Here is a 23,410-nt window from a genome sequence, read left to right as displayed (position 1 = left end):
TTCTCTACATATTCAGGGCTCTCCCTGTTCCACTCCTCAGGGAACCGCTGCGGAAATTTCAAAACCTGATTATCAACTTTATCTGGGGGGGAATGGGACATAGACTCTCTCGCAAGGTATTGTATGCACACAGACGGAAAGGGGGGTTGGGAGTCCCTAACCTTTGGCTCTATTACCAGGCTGCGCGATTAGCACAGCTCTCTGCGGTTTACTCCAGATTTGAGAAACCAGACTGGATACAAATTGAAAGACAGGCAGTTCCTATGTACACCCTGGATTATCTCCTATGGAGTCCACCTAAGCTCAGACCTCCCATACTGTCGCCTGTTTTGTCGTCTTCCTTCGCTTTGTGGGATGGTCTACGGCAGTCCTCCTCCCTCACCTCCAGTATGAGACCACTTTCACACTTATTCCATAACCCGGCATTTCAACCCGGTATGGACATTAGGGCCTTCCAATGGTGGCTGGATAAAGGAATTTATCGTATAGGACACTTCTTCACCTCCCAGGGACCTCTCACCCTCAAACATTGCTCTGACAAGCTCAAAATGCCACTTTCGGAAAAGTTTAGATTTTTACAAATCTCGCACTTTCTCACATCCATCTCGAAAGGGGAATCCCCTCCCTTCTCTTTCACAAGCTATGAGGTATGGTGCTGTAATTCAGCGGAGCAGAGAGGGGGCATCTCAATAATCTATAATTCACTGGTATCCGACCAAGAGAAACTTCCATATATGCGGGCCTGGGAACAGGATCTGGCGTCCGAATGGGACAGAGAGGAATGGGGTAGGGTTGGATTTCGCTCCTTTCAGGGGATCCACAGTATATCATTAATGGAAGCAGGCATAAAAGTCTTGACCCGTTGGTATTTTGTGCCCGTCAAATTACACAAGATGTATCCCTCTGCCTCACCTCTCTGTTTCAGGGGATGCCAGATGCCTGGTTCTATGTTGCATATATGGTGGGAGTGTCCTAGAATTAGGGGCACATGGAACAGAATTTTTCATATGATATACAAAGTGACTGGACATAGGATTCCCAACACTGCCCCTATCGCCCTACTGCATTCAAAACCCCCGGGCATTCCGAAATACACCTACACACTGGTTCGCTACATACTGTTGGGAGCCAAACTCGCTATAGCGGGATCCTGGAAATTGCCCAGGGTCTCCATCAGGAAAATAAGGAATAAAATCACATGGATTATGACCCAAGAGAAAATGGTCAGCGTGCTGACCACCACGGTACCCAAATTTGAGATGATTTGGGAGCCCTGGGCATCCTACGTAGGTATCTCACTGGTTCCAGGAGTGACTATGAATTAGATTGTCTTACTGATGTTATCTGGGGACTGGCTGTAAACCCTTACTTCTGTCCTATTCTCTCTTCTTTTCTCCTTTTCCTCCTTCCCTTCTCCTGATCTTCTGTCATTCCAATCTTCTCTGGGCCATAGGGCCCTTTCTCTATGTTGTTGTGAGGCAACTAGTTGTCATTACGTTATGCCTTATATGGGAGTTTGAAACCCGATTTGGTACGGACATGTACCGGGAGTATTCCTCTATTTACTGATCTAATTTTCTTATTTCACCATGCTCACATAGACCTCTCTTGGGTCAGGATACTTGATGACAGGCTTGACAACCATGAAATCTCATTGGTTTGTTTGTTTTACATGTGCTACATTTGTTTCCTCATTGCACATTGACTCTTTGGTGTTGTCAGAAAGGTACTCTTCTATGGACTACTGGCAAATGCCCTGGATGTCCTCTACTCATGTTATACCTTATACTATTGGTACTGTTAAGCTCCCGAAGTTGTGTTGCCTTCTTTACAATATTATTGTACTTGAATGTCCTGTACATTTGTTATTCTTGAATAAAAATTATTGAAAGTAAAAAAAAAAAAAAATGAATGTCCTTTTCCCCACAAATAGAGCTTTCTTTTGGTGGTATTTGATCACATGTGCGATTTCTATTTTTTGCGCTATGAACAAAAAAAACACAACAATTCTGAAAAAAAAAAAAAAAAAAGCTTTTTCACTTTCTGCTATATAACATTTACAAAAAGAAAAAATTTTAAAATCATCATTTTTCATCCTTTTAGGCAAATTTGTTTTCTGTTACATAATTTTGGAAAAAAAAAATCGCAATAAGCATAGTTTGATTGGTTTGAGCAAACATTATCGTGTCTACAAACTAGGGGAAATATTTATGTCTTTTTTTTTTTTATTTTTTTTTTTACTAGTAATGGAGGTGATCTGTGATATTTAGCAGGACTGCGAAATTGCGGCGGACAGATCGGACCCCTAACTGACATTTTTTACACTTTTGGGGGGGAGTAGTGACATTACCATACCCCCCAACCGTCCCGGACTCCCGCCAAATTGCGGGGCGGTCCCGGGAGCCGGGCTGAAGTCCCGGAAAATGTGGCCAGCCATCTCTGCTCCCCCCTCCTCCTCCCAGCTCCGCCTCCCGATCCTGCCTCTCAGCGCCGCTGCGCCGGCCGGGATCGCTACAGCAGGGACAATCAAAGGAACCTGTCAGGGGAAGATAACTCCGCGGCCGCCTGACACAGTCTGTAGTTAATGCTGCAGCGAGATTCACTCCTGCACTTTTTAACTACCGTCTGTGTCAGGCGGCCGCGGAGTTATCTTCCCCTGACACATGATTACAGGAAGTGCCCAGCTCCGAGCAGCAGGACCTGCGGGCGGGTGCAGCGGGACCCGGGAGTTGAGGTCTCTGCGATCATCTCTGTCATCTGTCTCTCTGGATCTCCCTGTCTACCGAGAGGTTAGTGTCCTTTTTGGAACTCCCTACCTCTTGCTGCGGTGTTAGCCGCGGGGGGGGTGTATGGAGCTGGGGTGAATGGATGTACCTGGGGGAGGGATTTAACCGGGGGGGAGGGTGGATGTAGCTGGGGGAGGGATTTAGCCAGGGGGTTGTATGGAGCTTGGGTGGGCATTTTGGGTGGATGTAGCTGGGGGGGGTTTGTTTGGACCTGGGGTGGATGGATGGACCTGGGGAGGGAATTAGCCAGGGGGGTGTATGGAGCTTGGGTGGGCATTTTGGGTGGATGTAGCTGGGGGGGGGGGGGTTTGTTTGGAGCTGGGGTGGATGGATGGATCTGGGGGAGGGATTTAGCCAGGGGGGTGTATGGAGCTTGGGTGGGCATTTTGGGTGGATGTAGCTGGGGGGGGGGTTGTATGGACCTGGGGGGGATGGATGGACCTAGGGGAGGGATTTAGCCGGGGGGGTGTGGGGAGCTGGGGTGGGCATTTGGGGTGGATAGAGCTGGGGGAGGGATGTAGCTGGGGGGGGGGGTGGATGGACCTGGGGGAGGTATTTAACCGTGGGGGGGGTGTATGGAGCTGGGGTGGATGTAGCTGGGGGGGTGTATGGACTTGGGGGATGGATGGACTTGGGGGAGGAGGGATTTAGCCAGGGGGGTGTATGGAGCTTGGGTGGGCATTTGGGGAGGATATAGCTGGGGGGGTGGATGGACGGACCTAGGGGAGGGATTTAGCCGGGGGGGGGGGGTGTATGGCGCTGGGGTGGGCATTTGGGGTGGATGTAGCTGGGGGAGGGATGTAGCTGGGGGGGTGTATGGACCGGGGGGGATGTGTGGAGCTGGGGTGGGCATTTGGGGTGGATGTAGCTGGGGGAGGGATGTAGCTGGGGGGGTGGATGGACCTGGGGTGGGCATTTGGGGTGTATGGAGCTGGGGGGTAGATGGAGCTTTGTTGGGTATTTGGGGTATATGGAGCTGGGGTGGGTGTTTGGGATGGATAGAGCTGGGATGGGAGGTTGGGAAGGGGGTGAATGTAGCTGGGGGGGGGGGGGTGTAATGAGCTGACGGAGGGATGTAGCTAGGGGAGGGGTGTATGGAGCTGGGGTGGGCATTTGGGGTGTATGAAGCTGGGGGGGGGTGGATGGAGCTGGGGGGAGGGATGTAGCTAGGGGGTGGATGGAGCTGGGGGGTAGATGGAGCTTTGTTGGGCATTTGGGGTATATGGAGCTGGGCAGCGTGTTTGGGATGGATAGAGCTGGGACGGGAGGTTGGTAAGGGGGTGAATGTAGCTGGGGGGGGGTGGATGGAGTTTGGGGAGGGATGTATGGACCTGGGGTGGGCATTTGGGGTGGATGGAGCTGGGGGAGGGGGTGTATGGAGCTGGGGTGGGCATTTGGGGTGTATAGAGCCGGTGAGGGTTGGATGGAGCTGGGGTGGGCATTTGGAGTGTATAGAGCTGGGGGGTGGATGGAGCTGGGGTGGGTATTTGGGGTGTATAGAGCTGAAAGGGGGGGTGGATGGAGCTGGGATGGGCATTTGGGGTGTATAGAGCTGGGGGGGTGGATGGAGCTGGGATGGGCATTTGGGGTGTATAGAGCTGGGGGGTGGATGAAGCTGGGATGGGCATTTGGGGTGGATAGAGCTGGGGGGTGGATGGAGCTAGGATGGGCATGGGGTGGATGGAGCTGGGATGGGCATTTGGGGTGGATAGAGCTGGGGGGTGGATGGTGCAGAGTCCGACCCCTGCATTCTGTACATTACACTCCTGTCCCCTGCGCTCTGCACATTACATACTCCTGTCTCCTGCATTCTGTACATTACATACTCCTGTCTCCTGCATTCTGTACATTACATACTCCTGTCTCCTGCATTCTGTACATTACACACTCCTGTCTCCTGCATTCTGTACATTACACAATCCTGCACTATATACACAATACTGTAGATTATATACTTCTCACCAAAGTCTTCATTGTCTCAACAGTTGCTGGTTGCTATGCAGTCTCTGACTATTTTAATGAAGTTCTTCTTTAAGGTAGGCTGAGCAATCAAAGCATATTTTATGAGTACATGGAAGTCTGGGTTTTGTTTACCCTATCCCTTAAGCCCCTCCCACTGCTACGCAATTGGCCACACCCACAATTTGCCGCGGCGCACGTAGCGCGCTGCTGGTTGTATTCCTCTTTTAGTGTCCCTCATTGTGAAGTTCAAAAGTTGGGAGGTATGCATTACTACAGTAATCAGTGCTAAAAATATGCACTGTTACTGTAATAATGACGCTGGCAGGGAAGGGGGTGACCAAAAGGTTAATTGTGAGCCTAGGGGAGTGTTTTCTAACTGTGGGGGGGGGGGGGGACTTGTGAAATGATCATAGAGACCTGTGATCCTATATAGAAGGATCACAGGCACTCTGTGATCATTCCAGAGAGAAGAACGGTCAGCTATGTTTACAACAGCAGACCGTCCTCTCTCAGCAGGGAGCGATCGCGGCCGCCGGTCCCATGGATCAGCATCCCCGCTGCCTAGTACCCATACGTCGATTCGCGCAGCCGAGCTAGCCTGCCGCAGTATATGTGCAGCAGGCGGTCGGCAAGCGGTTAAAGTGGACCTTGCATATGAGATACTTGACATGAAAATATACAGTATATGTGTGCTAAGTAATGTGCAAGTGTAAGGCTTCCAGGTATTTATTCATCTCACAGAGAGCACAGTACCCCCCCTTACAATGTCTTCATCTGCTTTTCTTTCAGGAAGAACATCACCATCTTGGTTCAGGCATCGTTCTAAGTGACCATCTACTTCCTCGACTGACATGATGGCTCAGAGATGACAGTCAGAAGAGCTGGAAGGAGTGTGTGCAAGAGCCTGACACTGCACCCCTGATCCGCTGATCGTGGGCGCAAAACTTTGCAGACTCCGGTAGAAAAAAATAATTAAATGCACATTTATTTTTTTTACCAGCAAAAATATGTGCATTAAAATTTAATAATAATAATCTATCTACTTTAAATCTATTCTATAGGATTGTCTGGACAGGGAATAAATCTGTAGCGAAGTTTTATGTGAATGTTTTGTGATTATGAGGAACTTTAATTGTGCACAAATTGTCCTTTTGATTACATGTCCAATTAAAGCTGACTCTCCTCAAAAACTGGGAAATATTCACAAACAAGATTTTCACAAAGCCCTTTGTGCCTGTTTCTGGAAATGCATATTTTGATTAGTGCACATAGCAGTCGGTGGATACAGGGAGAAGCAGAGGGAAATGGTTTCTATAGTAACTGGAATATTGCATTCATCTGTTTTGAGGTGTCAGCTTACGTTCACGGCGAAATAAAAAAATGTCTGCCGGGACATTCTGAGAGGTCACCTGTCACTTTGCAGTGTTGGCTAGGACGTTGAACATAGCCATGTTGCTTTTATAACTCCATGTTGTATGAGGGGTACCAGGGTATTTTTTTTTCTAAATAATTCAAATGGTCATCATAATTATCTGCAAAGTTGCATTAAAGTTTACCTTCCCAAAATATCCCTATGAATTCCATATCTTCTGAATGGTACATACCAGCGATCCTCCTGTTTCACATGCTGCACCCCCTCCCATTATACAGGTGATGGAGGTGGCTTCTCAGCAAAAGCGGCTGGCTCCTAGATCCCCCTCTATTCTGCCATTTGCAGGACGGCTGAACACTACAATTGGGCGCCCTCTAGCTCACACTCTGGGCCATTCAAACTGCACACAAACTTTCATCTTCTTTAGCTGCAGTGGGTCGGTGGCAAGGGAGCGCACAATGGTATGCCTAGTCCAAGGGTGGGCAATTCATTTTTCCAAGAGCCACATGAGAAACTGGCACTGTTGTGGAGTGCCAAACCCAATTCTGCTCAATATTACATTTTGGAACTGGGAAGGTCTAGAATTAAGAAAACATTATAGAATACAAACACCTGGCTCTAGTTCTATTAGGAACAACTGCTCATAAAATAGAACGTTTTCAGATAGGTGGTAAAAACGGGTGGCTGAGCCGTGGTTTTACCACCCTGCAGCTGTGCACTCAAACTGTAAAAATAACAGATGGGGCTGTTCACACGCCACAGCATTTTTAATTTGTGCTGCATAGTTTGGCTGGTAGCACCGCTTGCTGAACTCGCCCATTGAGTTTTTCAACTGCGTGCAATGTGATTGCAACACAATAGTGCAGCATTATAGGATTAAAACAGGTGGCGAGGAGGCAATATAACACCTTATAACCTGTCAAATGGCCTCTGAAAAACACTGACTGGATGAAGAGAGCCTGAGATCAATACAGCAGGGATTCCTGCAGAACCTGACCTGGAGTGAAGAACAGATGCATGGCTCCTGGGGTTTGCAGCATGCAGGTGCTAATACAAGAAGAACTTACTTGGCCTGGTAGCAGAGTGGCGGGAGATCATCGGGGGCGTCTCTTAAGCAAAGCTCTCCCACTAGAACCGAGCCTCCCCACTGTAATGATCAGCTCCTCAGGCATTTCTCCTCTCCCTGCAATGTTTGTCCGCTGTCCTCCTTCACAGCTCCACCCTTCCTGTATTTCCAGCGCTGTTGGGGTCAAACACTGTTTGAGAACCGGATGTCTCCTGTGGGTTCAGAGTGCTCTTCTGCTGGGACTTCCTCACATCCCCCTGCTGGGACTCCGCTCTATCCTCAGCTAAAGCCAGCCTGCAGTGCAGCAAGAGGAGGGGAGAGCGACAGGACAACCGGACATGCTGCATCACTGCCAGCTCACGTAGTGGGAGAAGAGGGAGAATGCGGCACTCAGTGCTGTGCCCAGTCACCTGCTCAATAGAAACTTGGAATCTACTGTCAAGTTTATTGTGCCACCAGCTTATTTTAGGGGTGCAAGGCAGGAAGTACAGTCAGGGAACTGGCAAGCAGGTGAGTACATTAGAACATCATAAGCATGGAAGAGCTAGAGTAGTGGAATAGTCCTGTAGAGGGAGCTATGGCAGTAGACCAGGGGAGTACAGCTGGCAAGTGTGCAGGTACAGTGTGGAACAGGTGTGCAGAGAGTACAGTGGGAAACAGGTGTGCAAAGGGGGTACAACTGAGGAACATACTTTCAGCGGGGTACAGTTCAAAACAGTTACTCAAAAGGATGCACAGTGGGGAACAGATATGTAGGAGGTACAGTGGGGAAATGGTGTTCAGGGGATACAGTGGGGAACAGAATCCAACCCAATAGGAACCCTTCCACAATAATTCAAAAGGAAGGGGGAGGATTTATTTTTTTCCCAGGAGGGATCTGGCCGCAGGGATCAGCCAAGGGACCTTGCAGCCACCACAGAATTGTATTAGAAGTTGGGACAGTTTGCAGCAGTTGGGGACATATACAGGAGGCCTAAGGCTGCTTAGGCAGCTGCCTTAGGGTGTGAGGATGGGGGGGGGGGGGGGGCGGGGTGAAATACACCTTTGCCTGATTAGACACAAATCCTTGTACCGGCCCTGTCCTATAAATGGAAGGACAGAGAGGTACAGAGGTGGACTGAGGGGCTAGTAGTTTTTGCGGAGAGAACTCCCCACACAGTCACATGTGTAATGGGAAGAGGTGCAGCATTTGAAACAGAAAGAACACTGGTATGTATTATTCAGAAGATTTCTAATTGCTTAGGGGGATTTTTGGAAAATGTTGTGGAAGGAGAACTTCAAGATAATTTAGAAAAGCAGAAGTAAATTCCACTCCAGCTAAACTATGAAAATAAAACTGTAAAAAAAAAAAAAAAAAAAAAAAAAGCCTGCAAAAAAGAATATAGATGATTCTGCTTCCTACACTACTACGTCACTTCAGTTGAAGAGAAATTGTCCCTCAAAGTCTGTTGGGAAGTCAACACCTCCTGTGCAGACAGCATTGGCTGGGGGGGGGGGGGGTTCAGCAGGCCCCACCCACTGCATGCTGCCTGCAAAAAACTACAGCAGGGGGCAGATACAAGACCAGCCTGCAGCGACCGGTCTTGGTTACAGGAAGCTCCTACACAGAGGCATGCTGGGTAATGGTACAGATCTGGAAGAAATGCACAAAGCACACAGATTTTATCAAGAATAAACATTCCTCTTGTATTTAAACAGAGGGGTTAATCCACTAAAGGCAAATTTACTGTGCACTGCAAGTTCAGTTGTTTTAGATCCTAATAAAGGAGAGGAAGTGCCGTTGATTTCTATCATCAAATCATGTGCAAGCAAAAATACTGTTTTTTTTAATTTTCCTTGCATGTGATTGAGTATACTTTGCAAAGTAAAATTGTACCTCTCTGGAGAGACTGCACCACACAATATATTTGCCTTTAGTAAATCAGCCCCAATACCGGCTTAACCCAGAGTGCAGCTTTAAACTTTTTTTTTTTTTTTTTTAAATCACAGACACAACCAATAAACTATATATTGAGTTAGTAAACATCTCAGGTAGAAACAGCATAACTGTCTTATTACGGCTGTAGAACATAGTTGAGATGGGGGTCGGGTTGCTGTCTTAAAGCAGCCATGCTTGGCAGACATGTTATTGTTTGGTTCTTCACATGTCACACTGTAATTGGTGAAAAGCTCAACATGGATCTCGGCAAAATACAGAAAAAGCAATACAGGATCCCATTAAAATAATGAGTCCAGGAAGCTTATGAGGCTCATCTGATATCTACTTTTGTGATTGGTTATAAAGGTTTAAAGAGAATTTGTTGTTTTCAATCATTTTTGAGAGAAACATGTAAAGTATTAAGCATCAAGAATCATGACTATTTAAACCAAAACAAGCAGGGCCCTCTAATTCCTCCTGTATTGAATTTTATTGTAACTGTACTGTCTGGCCTCATGTTGTAAAGTGCTGCGCAAACTGTTGGCGCTATATAAATCCTGTATAATAATAATAAAAAGATAACCTTGTTTTTATGTATCATTTATAATTACATGGGAGTAGATGGGGGCATCAATATTTGCTCTACGATATCTAGAAGGCGCTGTTATATCAAGGCGTGTACTCAGTGTACATATAATAATCTGAAACAGGCGAGTACATATCAACACTCTATAAATTACATGAAGTGCGAGTGAAAAAAATAATAAACTAAATATATAAAAAATTAAAATAATAATATTGATTGACAAAATAAATTGGTCAGGTTTGGGATTTTAAGGGCAGGAGTAAATAATATAAATGATAGTAGGTAAAAGATAAGAATTTAATTCAATAATGAAAATGTTATATATACAAACATTTAAAGAGTGAATCGGTAAAGGCCCATTGAGTGATGGTGATAGAGGAGGGTAAAGGGTGAGTTGCAAGTGAATATTGGTGACTTTTGGTTTGTTTAGGACGTTCCTGCTCTGCTGTTCCTTGTATCAGTAACAGGAACTAGTTCAGAGGAGGTGTCCAATCGGTAAACCAACGCGTTTCAACCTAATGTGGCCTTTTTCAAGGATGTATCACCGATTCTAAGAGTAATAAAATATAGCATAATCAGTAACACATCTAGTTGTATGAATTCATGATAGAATTTATGCAAATTATATAAATGTATTGTTAACATACATGTTGAGTATCCACTTCCTGTGGTTGTACCTTCCCAGTGTTTCTCCAGATGCTACAGGAACTGTATGCTGTTGTAGGGTGAAAGTAGGTGAATTGGTGAGTATCCATGACATTTGTGCAGAATATAATTGAGATGAATCAATTTAACTTTGGGCGTCAGAGCTTCAAAGAAAACCTTATCTCAAGTGCAGACAAGGGTCTGAGCAGATGGCCAGTGAGGCTGCCTTGTAAATTCCACAAGCCAAATTGTTAATCAGAATGTAACACATACATATAGCAATTTATACCCCTTTCACAAATGCAGATAGGAACATGACACATTAACCAAAAGTATATATTTGAATGCCAAATAAAATACCGATCGAATTAAGATCAAACATGATAACGTTTGCTCCTAGGGAAGACAAGCTAGTGGTCAGATGCCTTACGGGTCAGAGGTTATTACGAGATAACCTGTGTTTGGTGTCCATGGATGTAAAATTCAATGCCGTACCATTAAATATCAGTTTCAAGAATGTAACCATTACATACTTCAAGATATGAATTCTGTTATAAAATCTGTCTAAACGGGAGGTACCTTAGCAGTTTATGAGCCGCCCATGGCCCCTGTGTTTATTGGTCAAGGACCTCTGGTGACACCCCCTGCGGGTCAGAGAAAAAGAGAGAAGCTGATGGAGCTCTCAGTTCTCATTTTTATCAAGCAGTAACATCGCTCAAGGGAAGAACCGATCACACATGCTCAGCTCTGAACCTCTGATAATACAAGGACTTTTGAATGCAAGTATTTCCATTTCTACTTCTTTATCTATTCTTCTAAATTGCTGAATTGTGTCTCTATTTCTTTGTAACCCATTTTTCTGTAAATATTTTTATTTGCACCAATTTTAACCTTTTTAATAAACCTTATTTTGAAAAGTGTTAATCTTGTCACTAAGCTCTTAATGCCAAGCTACCCAAAGAACCTGTCTCCTGGAGAGTGCTACTGTATAGAATAAACACTCTGAACATTCCTGTCTGAGGTGACAGTGTGTGTTACAGATGATTATTCTAAAGTCATAATTGGTATTTCTAAAATTACGAGCGTCCGCTGGGCTCATCCTAACGTAGCGGCAGTGGCAGGCAGAGAAAGGGTTAATTGCTTAATTAGCCCGGTGACAATCGCTCTCAGCCTGCTGGCTACTAGATTGTGGTCCCGCAAACTGCACAATCTGTGTGCCGGGTGCAGCTGAGAGTGGCATTGTTACGCAAGTGACGGCAGGGTGTGAGATTGCCTGGCCTTTGGTCACGAGTTGGATGAGAAGGCCAGGGGTCTGATACCCGCCACCGTCACACCAGCCATCCACCACAGGGTGCCAGAAAGCCAGCCACCCACCCACCACAGGGTGCCAGACAGCCACCACAGGGTGCCAGACAGCCAGCCACCCACCACAGCAAGCCAGACAGCCAGCCACCCACCACTGGGTGCCAGACAGCCAGCCACCCACCCACCACAGGGTGCCACACAGCCAGCCATCCACCACAGGGTGCCAGACAGCCAGCCAGACACCCAGCCACCCACCACAGGGTGCCACACAGCCAGCCATCCACCACAGGGTGCCAGACAGCCAGCCAACCACCACAGGGTGCCAGACAGCCAGCCACCCACCCACCAACCACAGGGTGCCAGCCAGCCAGACACCCACCACAGGGTGCCAGACAGCCAGACACCCACCACAGGGTGCCAGACAGCCAGCCACCCACCACAGGGGGCCAGCAAGCCAGCCACCCACCACAGGGTGCCAGACAGCCAGCCACCCACCACAGGGTGCCAGCAAGCCAGCCATGAAGCATTAAACAAACATTGTTCAGTACCAGATTTGTGTCAAAAATTGTCTTTATTTTTCAAAACTTTAAATGTACAAAATATCGTCCGATACTGATACTTCGTGACTAAAATGTTGGTATCGACCCTTAAAAAACCATATCGGTCTATCCCTACTATGCATGGTTATACCCATATGGCTGAATGAGTAACAATAAGAATATTCCAAACCCGTTTTAAGAAATATGTAATTGTGTTCAATGGTGGTTCACCAATGAGAAGAGACCAGTAGCTATTTAGACCCCAGCGTTTAAGGCGGCAACCAGGTTTCCTGATGATACCTATGACAGGCGAAATACATTGAGATCTGATTGCTGTTTGAAGTTTATGTCAAACCATTGACGTCATATCCAGTACTTCCTTGGAACGCATGCCAGCCGGCGGACCGGAGCGAGGGGTGAGACCTTACAGGTGTCGAGAATTGAGGGGTCTAGTAGAGGCGATTCGAGCTGGTGCAGGTCTAGGCACTTTTTATGTAAGCAGATTACCTAGAAAGGTTTTATAGGAAATATTTTTAATAAACGAAGTTGAACGATCACCTTGTTTTTTCCTTTATGTTGTATGCTATCTGAGGGGAGGTTATACATTAAGGCGAATAGCGTTCGCTGTGGAAGAATCTCTGGATGTTCTGGTGTTCCTATCCATACAAAGCCTAGTGGTCCCTGGGACCGGTGGTACCTGGGGACTCTGGTGAGTGCAGTATTTTTTTTTTCTCTTTCACACGGTGGAGCACTTAATTTAAGGAAGAAAAGAACCTTTATTATATACTGGTTGTGGTCACAGTGATTGGAGAGCACCACAGATTACTGGCACTTTATCTTTGCAGTGAACTGTCACTTTCATTTATTTTGTCAAGCAATATTATTATTTAAATTGATTGTATATTCAATTTATTTTTTTCTTCACTCAGCTTTTTAGTGCTACACAATGGTTGTGTAATATATATATATATATATATATATATATATATATATATATATATAAAAATAAAAAAAAACTTTCGTTGTGTACACAAATTGTTTTCACTGTACTGTACTGTGCCAATTGTAACCCACCGTCTGCAGCTGTCTATGTGTGAGGAAAAGTGACCACTGGGGCTGTCAGTATAGTTTGTCAACAAACACGTGATCACAATTATTGGCTATTATGGTTTTCCAATGATCAGATATCAATCAGCATGGTTCCCCATGAGAGCAGTGTCCTCTCAAATCTTGGAGCATGCTCAGCAGTGTGCTGAGAACAAGGCTGATGAATGCTAAGTGTCTAGGTGTAAAATGCATCTAAATCCAAGAACAAAAAAATAAATTTACATGCACATTAGCAGTCTTTGTTTTGCCTGCAATAAATATTATTTTTCCTGATTGCCTCCTCTTTATTTTCACCTGGTAATCCTGTAACACTTTTCGTATCCTAGGGTTACAATGCTCACTCACTGTACTGTAATTATAGAGGAGCAATGTTGTGACCTGAGGACATGAACCATAATAGGACTACAGAAGAACCATATAAGGACTACAGAGCACCTTCTCTCATCTTCATAACATGGGGAGGGGGTGTTCTGTAGTTCGCAGAGGTATACCAGAAATGGCTAACACTGCTTGAGATAAATACCAAGACAAAAACTGTTCTGCACTCAAGTGCGGTGGATAAAGATGGTAAAATGTGGATCCTACAGCCGGCCATAGATGTTTCAGCAGGTAACCTATGTATGGGCAGGCCGACGGTACTCAAATTGATCGATTGATCAACTTGGGTACAACCAGCCTGTTGGATTTTACACGTGATTATTGCCAGTGTGGCTATGCTGAACCTGACCCCAAGCTTGGCACTGGAGGGCGGCACCATTACTGGAGCAGAAACGACGAGGCACCGGAATGGTCTGAGGAGGTTGGGGATTAGGGACGTGCGGAGTCCTCTGACTGCTGCTTCTCCCTTCACCAGGAGCCGGTTGGAGCTGTGGTGAGCACTGTGGTCCAGAAGAGGAGCATCCTAGGAGAAGGAATCAGCAGGATCACGGTGAAGGAGGGCAGAGTGCGGGCCACTCTCTTCATACCGCCCAGCGAGTGTCCCCAGAACAGGGGATCAGGGTCCCTGGGTGTGACATGTTGGTTCCCTGGTGTGAAAGGGAATCAGGGTCACCAGGTGTGCCATGGGGGATAGGGGTCACTGGGTGTAACAGGTTTTCGGGGTCACCAGGTGTGCCATGAGGAATTGGGGTCCCTGGGTGTGCCATGGGGGACTGAGGTCCCCAGGTGTGCAATGGAGGAACATCAGGGTCCCCAGGTGTGACATGGAAAAACATCAGGGTCTCTAGGTATGACATGGAGGAACATCAGGTGTCCCTGGTGTGACATGGAGAATCATTGGGGTCCCTTGGTGTGGCATAGAGGGACATTAGGGTCCCCAGGTGTGACGGAGGAATAAGGGGGTCACTGTGTATGACAGCATAACAGAGGAGCCATCAGATCAGGGTCACTGGGTATGACATAGAGGAGTTTTTAACCCCTTCCCTTTTTATTTTATTTTTTTTGGGGGCGGGGGAAGGGGGGGGCGCAAGTAGCTGGTCTTGCCTAGGGCGTACAATAGTCTAGCACCGGCCCTGACAGTATCTGAGGATTAACCGCTCCTTTGATTTCTGATCTGCCGAGATATAGGAACTCTATTCCCTCCACCGCCTTGACAGAGTGGGAGATCCTGGTCCGGTCATCCAGCCTCTCCTTTGCTGTTAGCATTTGGGTTTCCAATATATAACCCCATCCATACATGGGCCCTTGGACCCTTTGGATTTGAGACTTCCCAGTACTATTATACAGGCTTCTCCCTCTAATGGTCTTACTAGTCCCTGTAATTTAAGCATACTGGGGATTCGTGGTGATTTGAATTACTTTTATCCATGGACTAAAAAGTTCAGTTCACTGCAAATGGCGTTTTTCGACTCAGATACAAAGAAGGGATTTGATATTATTGTATAAATTTATCTTGAACCAAACACGCTGGACCCTGATGAAGCATCTTCAGCGAAACAAGTTGATCCAGCAGTCAATTTAACCATGTATCTTCCCTTTGAGAAAACTGTATTTTTATGTATACTATGAATATTAATCTCTATGTAAACTAATATGTTGTTATTTTTTTTATGTAATAATAAATTTGTGATACCTTCTTTTTTAAATTGTTCTCTCTGAAATGTATTAGTTTTTTCAGGCACAATTAAATCCCCCTTTCCCAGATATGCTTGGCTTTGTCCCTCCCATGTCAAGTTCCCTTTCCCTTTATTTCCCTCGCATATCTGGAACCATTTCTTCTACCAGCCGCACTGGATTTCTGGCCCTATCAACTTTTCAAACAAATGTAACAGCTTCTGTGGGGGCACTCAACAGGAGCGCCGAAGAGAGACCCCAAAAAGAGTAGGATCTGGGCTGCTCTGTGCAAAACCAACTGCACCGAGCAGGTAAGTATAACATGTTTATTTTTCTTTATTTTTCTTTTAAAACGAGACTTTACAATCGCTTTAAAGTAGAACTATAGGCAAAACATTTTTCTATAACCCCTGTGAGATTCTTTTTTTTTGCCATCTGTGTCCCATTGCAGAGATTTCCCTTCACTTCCTGTCCCAAAGCCAAACTGGAAGTGATAGAAAATCCCTGCAAATTAAGGATATTTCTTGGGAACCCGCAAGTCACCATAACTAATGTACCCATTGGGAGATTTCACCACTATTACTTTTCTGGGGAAAAAAACAAAATTTGGGTTTTTCTTTACTTTCCCTTTTAATGATAATGATAAACAGGACAAATAGAGAGGGTGAATCTCCTTAACGGGGGCACAGACAGCTATAAAAACTGACAGGGGTTCTAACCCCTCTCCACTATCCAAAAAAAAAAAAAGTTTGCCTTTAGTTATATTTTAACTGCTTGCTGACCGCCCTATAGCAGTGTTCCTGCTACAGGGCAGCAGCTGTCCGCCAGATCATATATATATATATACATGATCTAGCTCCTCCGGGTACAGTGTGCACATGCCGTGGACTCGATGTCCGCCGACACCCACTGATTGTTTAGTACGCAGGCAGAATGGCGATCTGCCTTTGTAAACAAGGCAAACCAGGGATTGGATCTATGCCTTCCCTTAGTAAAAGCACCTCCCACAGTACACAAGTACTTGCTAGGAACACATTTAACACTTTGATTGAAAATATGTAGTAGAATACATTTTGGCCTAAACTGAAGAAATTCGATTTTTTACATTTTTTTAAAAAAGTAGAGGTGATCAATGACCACCAAAGGAACGCTCTATTTGTGGGGAAAAAAAGGACAAATTTTATTTGGGTACATCCTACCACGACCACGCAATTTTCAGTTAAAGTAACGCAATGCTGTATCGCAAAAAATGGCCTGGTCAGGAAGAGGGATAAATCATTCTCAGGAAGATTCCAGTCATTAGCAACTAATCTCTTCACCACTCCAATAAAATCAGCATATTGAAATTTGTATTTGTGTGATTTGTTGCAGTCACTTCCTGCCCAGAACGAGGGGAATGTTTCCAAAATTATATTTGCTGCGAAGTTAGCCTCTAATACAAAAACTTTATAACATAAAACTAAACTATTTTGTGGTGCTGAACTGTGACTATTTTCCAAAGCCTCAGCAAGATTTACAAATAAGAGCCCGTCATCAGTTCTTTCATGATTGTCCTACAGCACTGTCAGAAAACAATGACATTCTCTCCTCTTTTTATATAAAACAAATGCAATACAAGCAGTTTTACATTAAACACTAAAAGAGACTTTTTGTGTTTGTGCAGATGAGTGTTACATCAAGAACAGGTTCGCAAAAATACTCAGTTTAGCAATAAATGCATTAAGAAAATAAAGTTGAACTCCCTGCAGATATAAAAACACCAATGAGCATCTTTTAATCCCTGTATAACAGCATTCAGAATAGAAAGGAGAGTGGTCAATACTAACAGCCAAATCAGGCATTCTGCATGCAATTGTGCTGGAAAAGAAAAATGCTTACACACACAGAGATGACCTCACTAGTCTGGTGCTCCTTCACTTTTCAATCACAAGCTGTGTATGGCGAGGTGACCAAGTAGCATTGCTTAAAGTGGAAGTCCAGCCTATTACTAACTATGCTTAAACCTGCTCCCAACCCCCTCTCCTAAACCCTATGCTGTGAAGGAAGATGTACATACTCACCTATTCTGAGAGCGATCCGGTCCAGTCACATGATCTCCCCAGTGGCTGGTTTCAGTTAAGTGGAGAGTTTGTGGAGAATGGCTGCAGAGCTTGGGCTGTGATGTCACTCATAGGCTTACTATGCGACATCCCTCTTTGTCTGTCCCTTCTCTACTAGGTCTACTCTGTCCCCTCTCATAATAGGTTATTATATACATCATCCTTTTACAGTGTAGACAGCATAGGGTTTAGAAGGGAGGTGGGAAAAGATTTAGGATTAGTTAGAAATTGGCTGGACTTCCACTTTAAATCCCAGTTGAATTTTTAAGATAAATTTGAAAGAAAAGGTGTCTAATGTCTTACAGTCAATTTTCTTCCTAAGATCCCTTTTGACACTGAGGCGCTTTTCAAGAGCTTTTGAGCTAAAAAATAAGCGCCTAAAAAAGCTAATGAAAAACTATTCCCACTAAAATCAAAGAATGCTTTCACACTGGGGCAGTGCGCTGGCGGGGCGGTAAAAAAAATCCTGCAAGCAGCATCTTTGGAGCATGTTTGAAAAGCTAAAAAAAAAAAAAAAAAACGCCTCAAAAATGCCCCTCTCCTTTGAAATGAATAGAAAGCGCCTGAAAAGCGCTTCAAAAATCACCTGAAAAGCGCTCAGTGTTTTACTGGCAGTATAGAAACGCCTCAGTGTGAAAGGGCTCTAAATCAGTCACAGCATGAGTAGAACGAACTATCCTCTGCCAGCAGTAGCAGAGTGAGACCCTTGCTCCCTTTGGGGAAGCAGTGATGTCTCTGCAGAGGCCCAATGCACTCCCTGAATCAGACTATAGCTATGCATTCAGTAAAGCCATACTCACCACTGATTGGATAATTCTGGCTTTGATTAAGACTAGCCAAGGTTAATAAAAACAGATTCCGCCATCCACACAGACAAGGTGGATAGGGGACTACACCGCCTCTACTGCCCCACACTGGGACTTTGTATTCTGATGCTGTCACTTCATGCTGTCAGAATACACTGATCACTGACTGCAGCTGATTGGCTAAAGCTGCTGATCCTTCAAAAAAATTTCCACCATATCCCTTCGCTAGAAGTCAAACAAATAAATGTCTTTGTCGAGCGGGCAAGGCTACTCACTGATCAAGATTTATCCGGTTCCTGCTAGCCTGGATGAATTGTACTGGCCACATAACGCAGGGTGTGTGTTGGACCTCTACAAAGTGATCACTGCTAACCCATAGGGAGTAAGGGTCCTTCTCTGCAGGATGCTGGCAGTTGCTGGTGTTTCTACTTAAGCTGTGGCTATTTTTCAAAGAAAAACTGTAATGCAGGTCATAGACAAGTCGAAAAATGAAAGTTCTATCAAAAAATGAAAATAGCTTATACGATTGTCGCATCAATTGTTTAGATTTTCTAAAAAAAAAACAAAAAAAAAAACACCAAATTGGATCAGGCACTTTTGATTGTGACATTAAAATCTCGTGCCATAGGTGGCACACTAATGATGCAAAAAACAAATGATTTGACAATGAACACAAAATTCTTTAGTTTTTCGACTCGTCTATGGCCTGCCTATGACTTTACACTCCTTTTGTTTTGATGCACATGGAATGCATTTAGTTGATTTAAACTGAAAAATCATTTGGTCTTTAAGTGTAAATGAAATAGTCAAGTCATTGACCTGACTGTGCTCTCTAACTGGGTTCTGTAAATCAAAGGAATGCTGGGCAGAAAATAGATCCTTTGGCAGGTAAACAGTTGCCATATATGTTATGTCAATTGTTTATCCATTTGTCTGGAGTATAGCCTTAAATGGCAAGTAACAATTTACAGGCATGATTTAATATGGCAGGACTCCAGTTTAATCAAAACTTGTTTATGGTAATGGAAGAATTGCATAGACCTCTAAATACAAGATATTAATGTAGTATCCCTGGTGTCCCTGGTACAGTTAGCGACCATCCATCTAAGAGACTAGCTTTACGCTGGTTTTCATGAATAGGCAGCCAAGGAATTATGGGGAGCACTTCTCCCCTCATTTATTATAGTAACAGTCTTCTATTATTTACCAACCATAATGCTGATTTGCAGGGACAGAAAGTGAGGCCATTATCCAAATGGAAGTTTGTTGTTAGAAGTGCAGAAGTTGTGCTTTCATATTAAATAGGGGACTGTTAGCAGCAGCAGAGGTCACAGTGAAAAGGGCTTGGCGAAAAGTAAAATAGTAGCTGGCTATTCAAGGACAATGGAAGTGAGAGCACTTTGACTCGAGAGCAGTGGAGAGGACACTGATGATTGGCAGGGTGCACTGCAAGCAAGTTTAGGTAGGCTACAGAGAAAAAAAGTGTGTGTAATGCTCTTGGCCTAAACTAAATAAATATCTCCTGTCCTGACTGTCACCCTAAATCATTTGCATTTACCAATAAATATCAGTGAACATAACCTAGCTATTGAAGTATCAGTCTGGAACACAGCACTGTTTTGGTGCAAGGCCTTACCAGCTTTGGCAGACTCCTCTTGGAGAAGACACGGTGCGGACAGCTCAGGTGGAGATGGCCTGAACACCAGCTCCTCATATTGAGCCATTCGACAGTACGGGAGGGTGGTGGACCATCTTCTTTATGGAGGAGGATCAGTTGTTTCTGTGCCCGCACAGCAGTGTTCTCAAGCATCTTCTCCAACTGAAACACAGAACAAATGAAGTTATGGAACACAATGAATCATAGTTCACAATTTTTGTATGACAGAAGGCCACCAATGCATGCCCTACAGAGCTAAGTGGGTCAATTTCTACATACATATAAAGCATCATAAAACAAACTAAAGTATAGAGTAGGGAAAGGTTGGAATCTTTGCCTTGTTTTTATAGCTGTCTGTACTTCCCACTTGCTGGTCATTTGTAACAGGACAGAAACTGATTGAAACACCACCGGCTCTCACAGGAGGCGAGGGGAAATCTTTTAAAGAGGACCACCCACCAAACTCTGATACTGACACTGAAATTTATGACCACTTCTCCATGAAAAATGTTCTTTCAATTGCAAAATGTTTGTGGGGTTTGCTTGCATTAACTGCCTATTTCAAACCCTTCCTACAAAATTTCAGTGGGAATCAGAAGAGGTTTTTGATTTATGCAGTCAGTAACCCCATATTCTGAGCCATTCCTTGGAAGATTTTGCTAGTGTGCTTTTGGAGATAGCCTCACATTCAAATCACACTTTGATATGATGCAGAATGTATAGTTGTTCTGATCACTGTGAGCTGCCCAGGCCCTAAAGCAGTAACACAACCTCAAACCATAAAACTTCCACCATCATGCTTCACACTTGTTATGAAGTTATTCTCCGAAAACACGGTCTTCAGTTTGCAGCAAACATGCGTAGTGTTGCTGTGACCAAACAACTATGTTTAAAGTGGACCTTCAGCATTATTAAGGCCTCATGCACACAGTGCATTAGAAAAAACGAGCTACAGAGCCACTACCAAGGCCAGGAAAAAGCAGCTGTAAAAACATGCTTTTAGTAGCTTTTTCCATTAGCGTTAATGTACGTTTAGCTTTTAGTAGCGTTTTTCTGCCTCTATTCAAAATCAACGGTTGCCTATGAGCCGTCTTTGATACGGCTTTAAGCCCATTGATTTGAATGGGAAGTCGCATCCAAGTCAGATCATGATGATTCGACACGTGGTGCGAATTGCGCTGAGGATCTTGAGGGGGAACCGCTTAGGCATTGTTGATGGGGACAAGGGCATCTTCCTGACAACCCTGGCCGGTGTTTGTGGGGGTCTGCGGGCAGGGGGCTTATCGGAATCTGGATGCTCCCTGTAACAAGGGGGCCTCCCAGATCCTGCCCCCCGCTAAGTGAATGGGTATGGGGTACATTGTACTCCTACCCACTCACCCCAAAAAGGCAGTGTAGTGTAAATAATGACAAGAGACGGTTTTGAGAAGTCCTTTATTAAATATCTTCCTCCTATCTTCCCTAACCGGTCTTCTCTCTCAGGTCTTCTCCCTCTGGTCTTCTCCGCTGCCAATCCAGTCTTTCTCTGACGATGTCCCCTGTGATTATGTGGGCTCCGCTCTTTGCGGCTTCTTATCTCTGAACATCAGAGAAATGTATTTTATGGTAAGTCAAAAATCCCATTTTCCCTTTCGTTCATTTACGGACAAAACTCCTGATATTCATAACCATTGGGACGTCCCAAAGCAGTGTTAAACATGAGGGGTGGAAACAACAAAAAAAAAAAAAATTCCAAAGGCTAAACATTAGCCAACCAGGCAACAGGAGCTCAACCAAACAACTGGAGCCCACCTGAAAAAAAAAACAACACACCCTCAAAGAGGATCAGGTTCTATAAACAGCAGCCTGTAAAACCTTGCGGCCAAAAGAAGCATCCCAACACATCTACTTTGTAAAAGTGTGCACCGACAACCAGGCGGCCATCTTGCAAACCTGGGTCACTAACGCCTGATGACGGAAATCCCAGGAGGCACTAAGCGCCCTAATAGAGTGCGCTTTGACAGGAAAAGGAAGAACCTGACCCCTGATGGAATAGGCCTGAAACACCATCTGTCTGATCCATCTGGAAATGGTCGCAGAGGAAGTGGACAACCCTTTTCGAGGTCTATCCGTGAGCACAAAAAGAGAGAGTCTGACTTCCTGAAATACTCCGTAGCTGCCAGGTACACCCTAATTGCCCGAACCACATCCAAGGTATGCAAGACAATTTCCTTCGGATGTTTAGGCCTGGGACACAGGGAAGGCAACACAATGTCTTTATTCAAATGTCATAGACAACCTTTGGAAGGGACAGATGGGGCGAAGAACCACCTTATCCCTGTGAATCACCAGGTAAGGTAAATGACAAGATAACGTCGCCAGTTCTGACACCCTGCGCGCAAAGGTACCACTGAAAAGGTCACCATCTGGGACAGCGTAAGCAGGGGAAGCTCCCGAATATTTTCAAAGGGAGGCTTCTGTAGAGCTGAAAGCATCAAATTAAGATCCCAAGGTGGCAACGGAGCCCAACTGGAGGAACTAAATGTCGGACACCCTGAAGAAAGGTACGCACCAGGGAGTGTGTGGCCAAAGGTCGTTGGAAGGAGACCGCCAAAGCCGACATCTGGCCCTTGATGGTACTCAAGGCCAATTTCTGTTCTACCCCACCGTTGAAGGAAGGTCAAAATCCGAGTCACCAAGAAGGAGTGAGGAAGAACCCCAAGAGACTCATACCACACAATGTACAATGGAAGATCTTCCTAGAGGTAGATTTCCTAGCTTTCAACAGTGTAGGTATTACTGACTCAGATAAACCCCTATCCTTCAGCACCTGGCATTTAACAGCCAGCCATCAAAGCCAGCGACTGTAAAGCAGGATGGAAGATTGGCCCTTGGGGCAGCAGAGCCTCCCTGAGAAGAAGCTGCCAAGGAACGTCGGCGACCAGCCACACCAGATTGGCGTACCAAGCCCAGGGAGGCCAGTCTGGAGCAACTAAGAGGACCGAAATCCCTTCTGCCTCGATCCTGCGTAGAAGTCTTGGCAGAAGCTTGAGAGGAGGGAAGGCATAAATCAGATGATACTGACCCCACGGGGCCACCAGCGCATCTGTGGGGTCCGCCAGAGGATCCCTTGAGCGAGCCACAAACTACTGCACCTTTTTGCGGAGATGCCAACAGATCCACCTTGGGGGTGCCCCACTGGGGAGACAGCTGATGAAACACCTCTGGATGAAGGGAACATTACCCATGGTCCAACGCCTGCCAACTGAGGTAATCCGCCTGCCAATTTTCCACCCCGGGAATGTGTATGGTCGAGAGAGCTGTAACTAACTGTTCTGCTCACCTTAGAATGCCGGCTACCTCCAGAGCCGCCAGGACACTCCTTGTGCCCCCTTGGTGATTGTCCAATTGAATGCGCAATGGACAACCCTGAAGACGATCTGTCCAATGATACATACACAGTCTGATCGCTCGGAGTTCTAAGACATTGATCGGAAGTCTGGACTCTTCCAGCATCCAGATCCCCTGAGC

General features: G+C 45.3%; 1 protein-coding gene across 1 annotated transcript in view; it reads right to left on the bottom strand.

The window, feature by feature from the left end:
* The window catches only part of PNPLA7 (patatin like domain 7, lysophospholipase), a 733,226-nt gene that overhangs the window by 123,987 nt on the left and 585,829 nt on the right, over positions 1–23,410 (bottom strand). The window contains exon 25 of the mRNA XM_082263919.1: positions 19,880–20,062. Within this exon, the coding sequence (XP_082120045.1) occupies positions 19,880–20,062 (183 nt within the window). The remainder of the gene's footprint in view (positions 1–19,879; positions 20,063–23,410) is intronic.

The sequence above is a fragment of the Pelophylax lessonae genome (assembly GCF_965119305.1).
Source record: "Pelophylax lessonae genome assembly, chromosome: 7".
Taxonomy (NCBI): Eukaryota; Metazoa; Chordata; class Amphibia; order Anura; family Ranidae; genus Pelophylax; species Pelophylax lessonae.
Note: the sequence above shows the minus strand (reverse complement) of the source record. Positions and strands in the feature narration are given on the sequence as shown.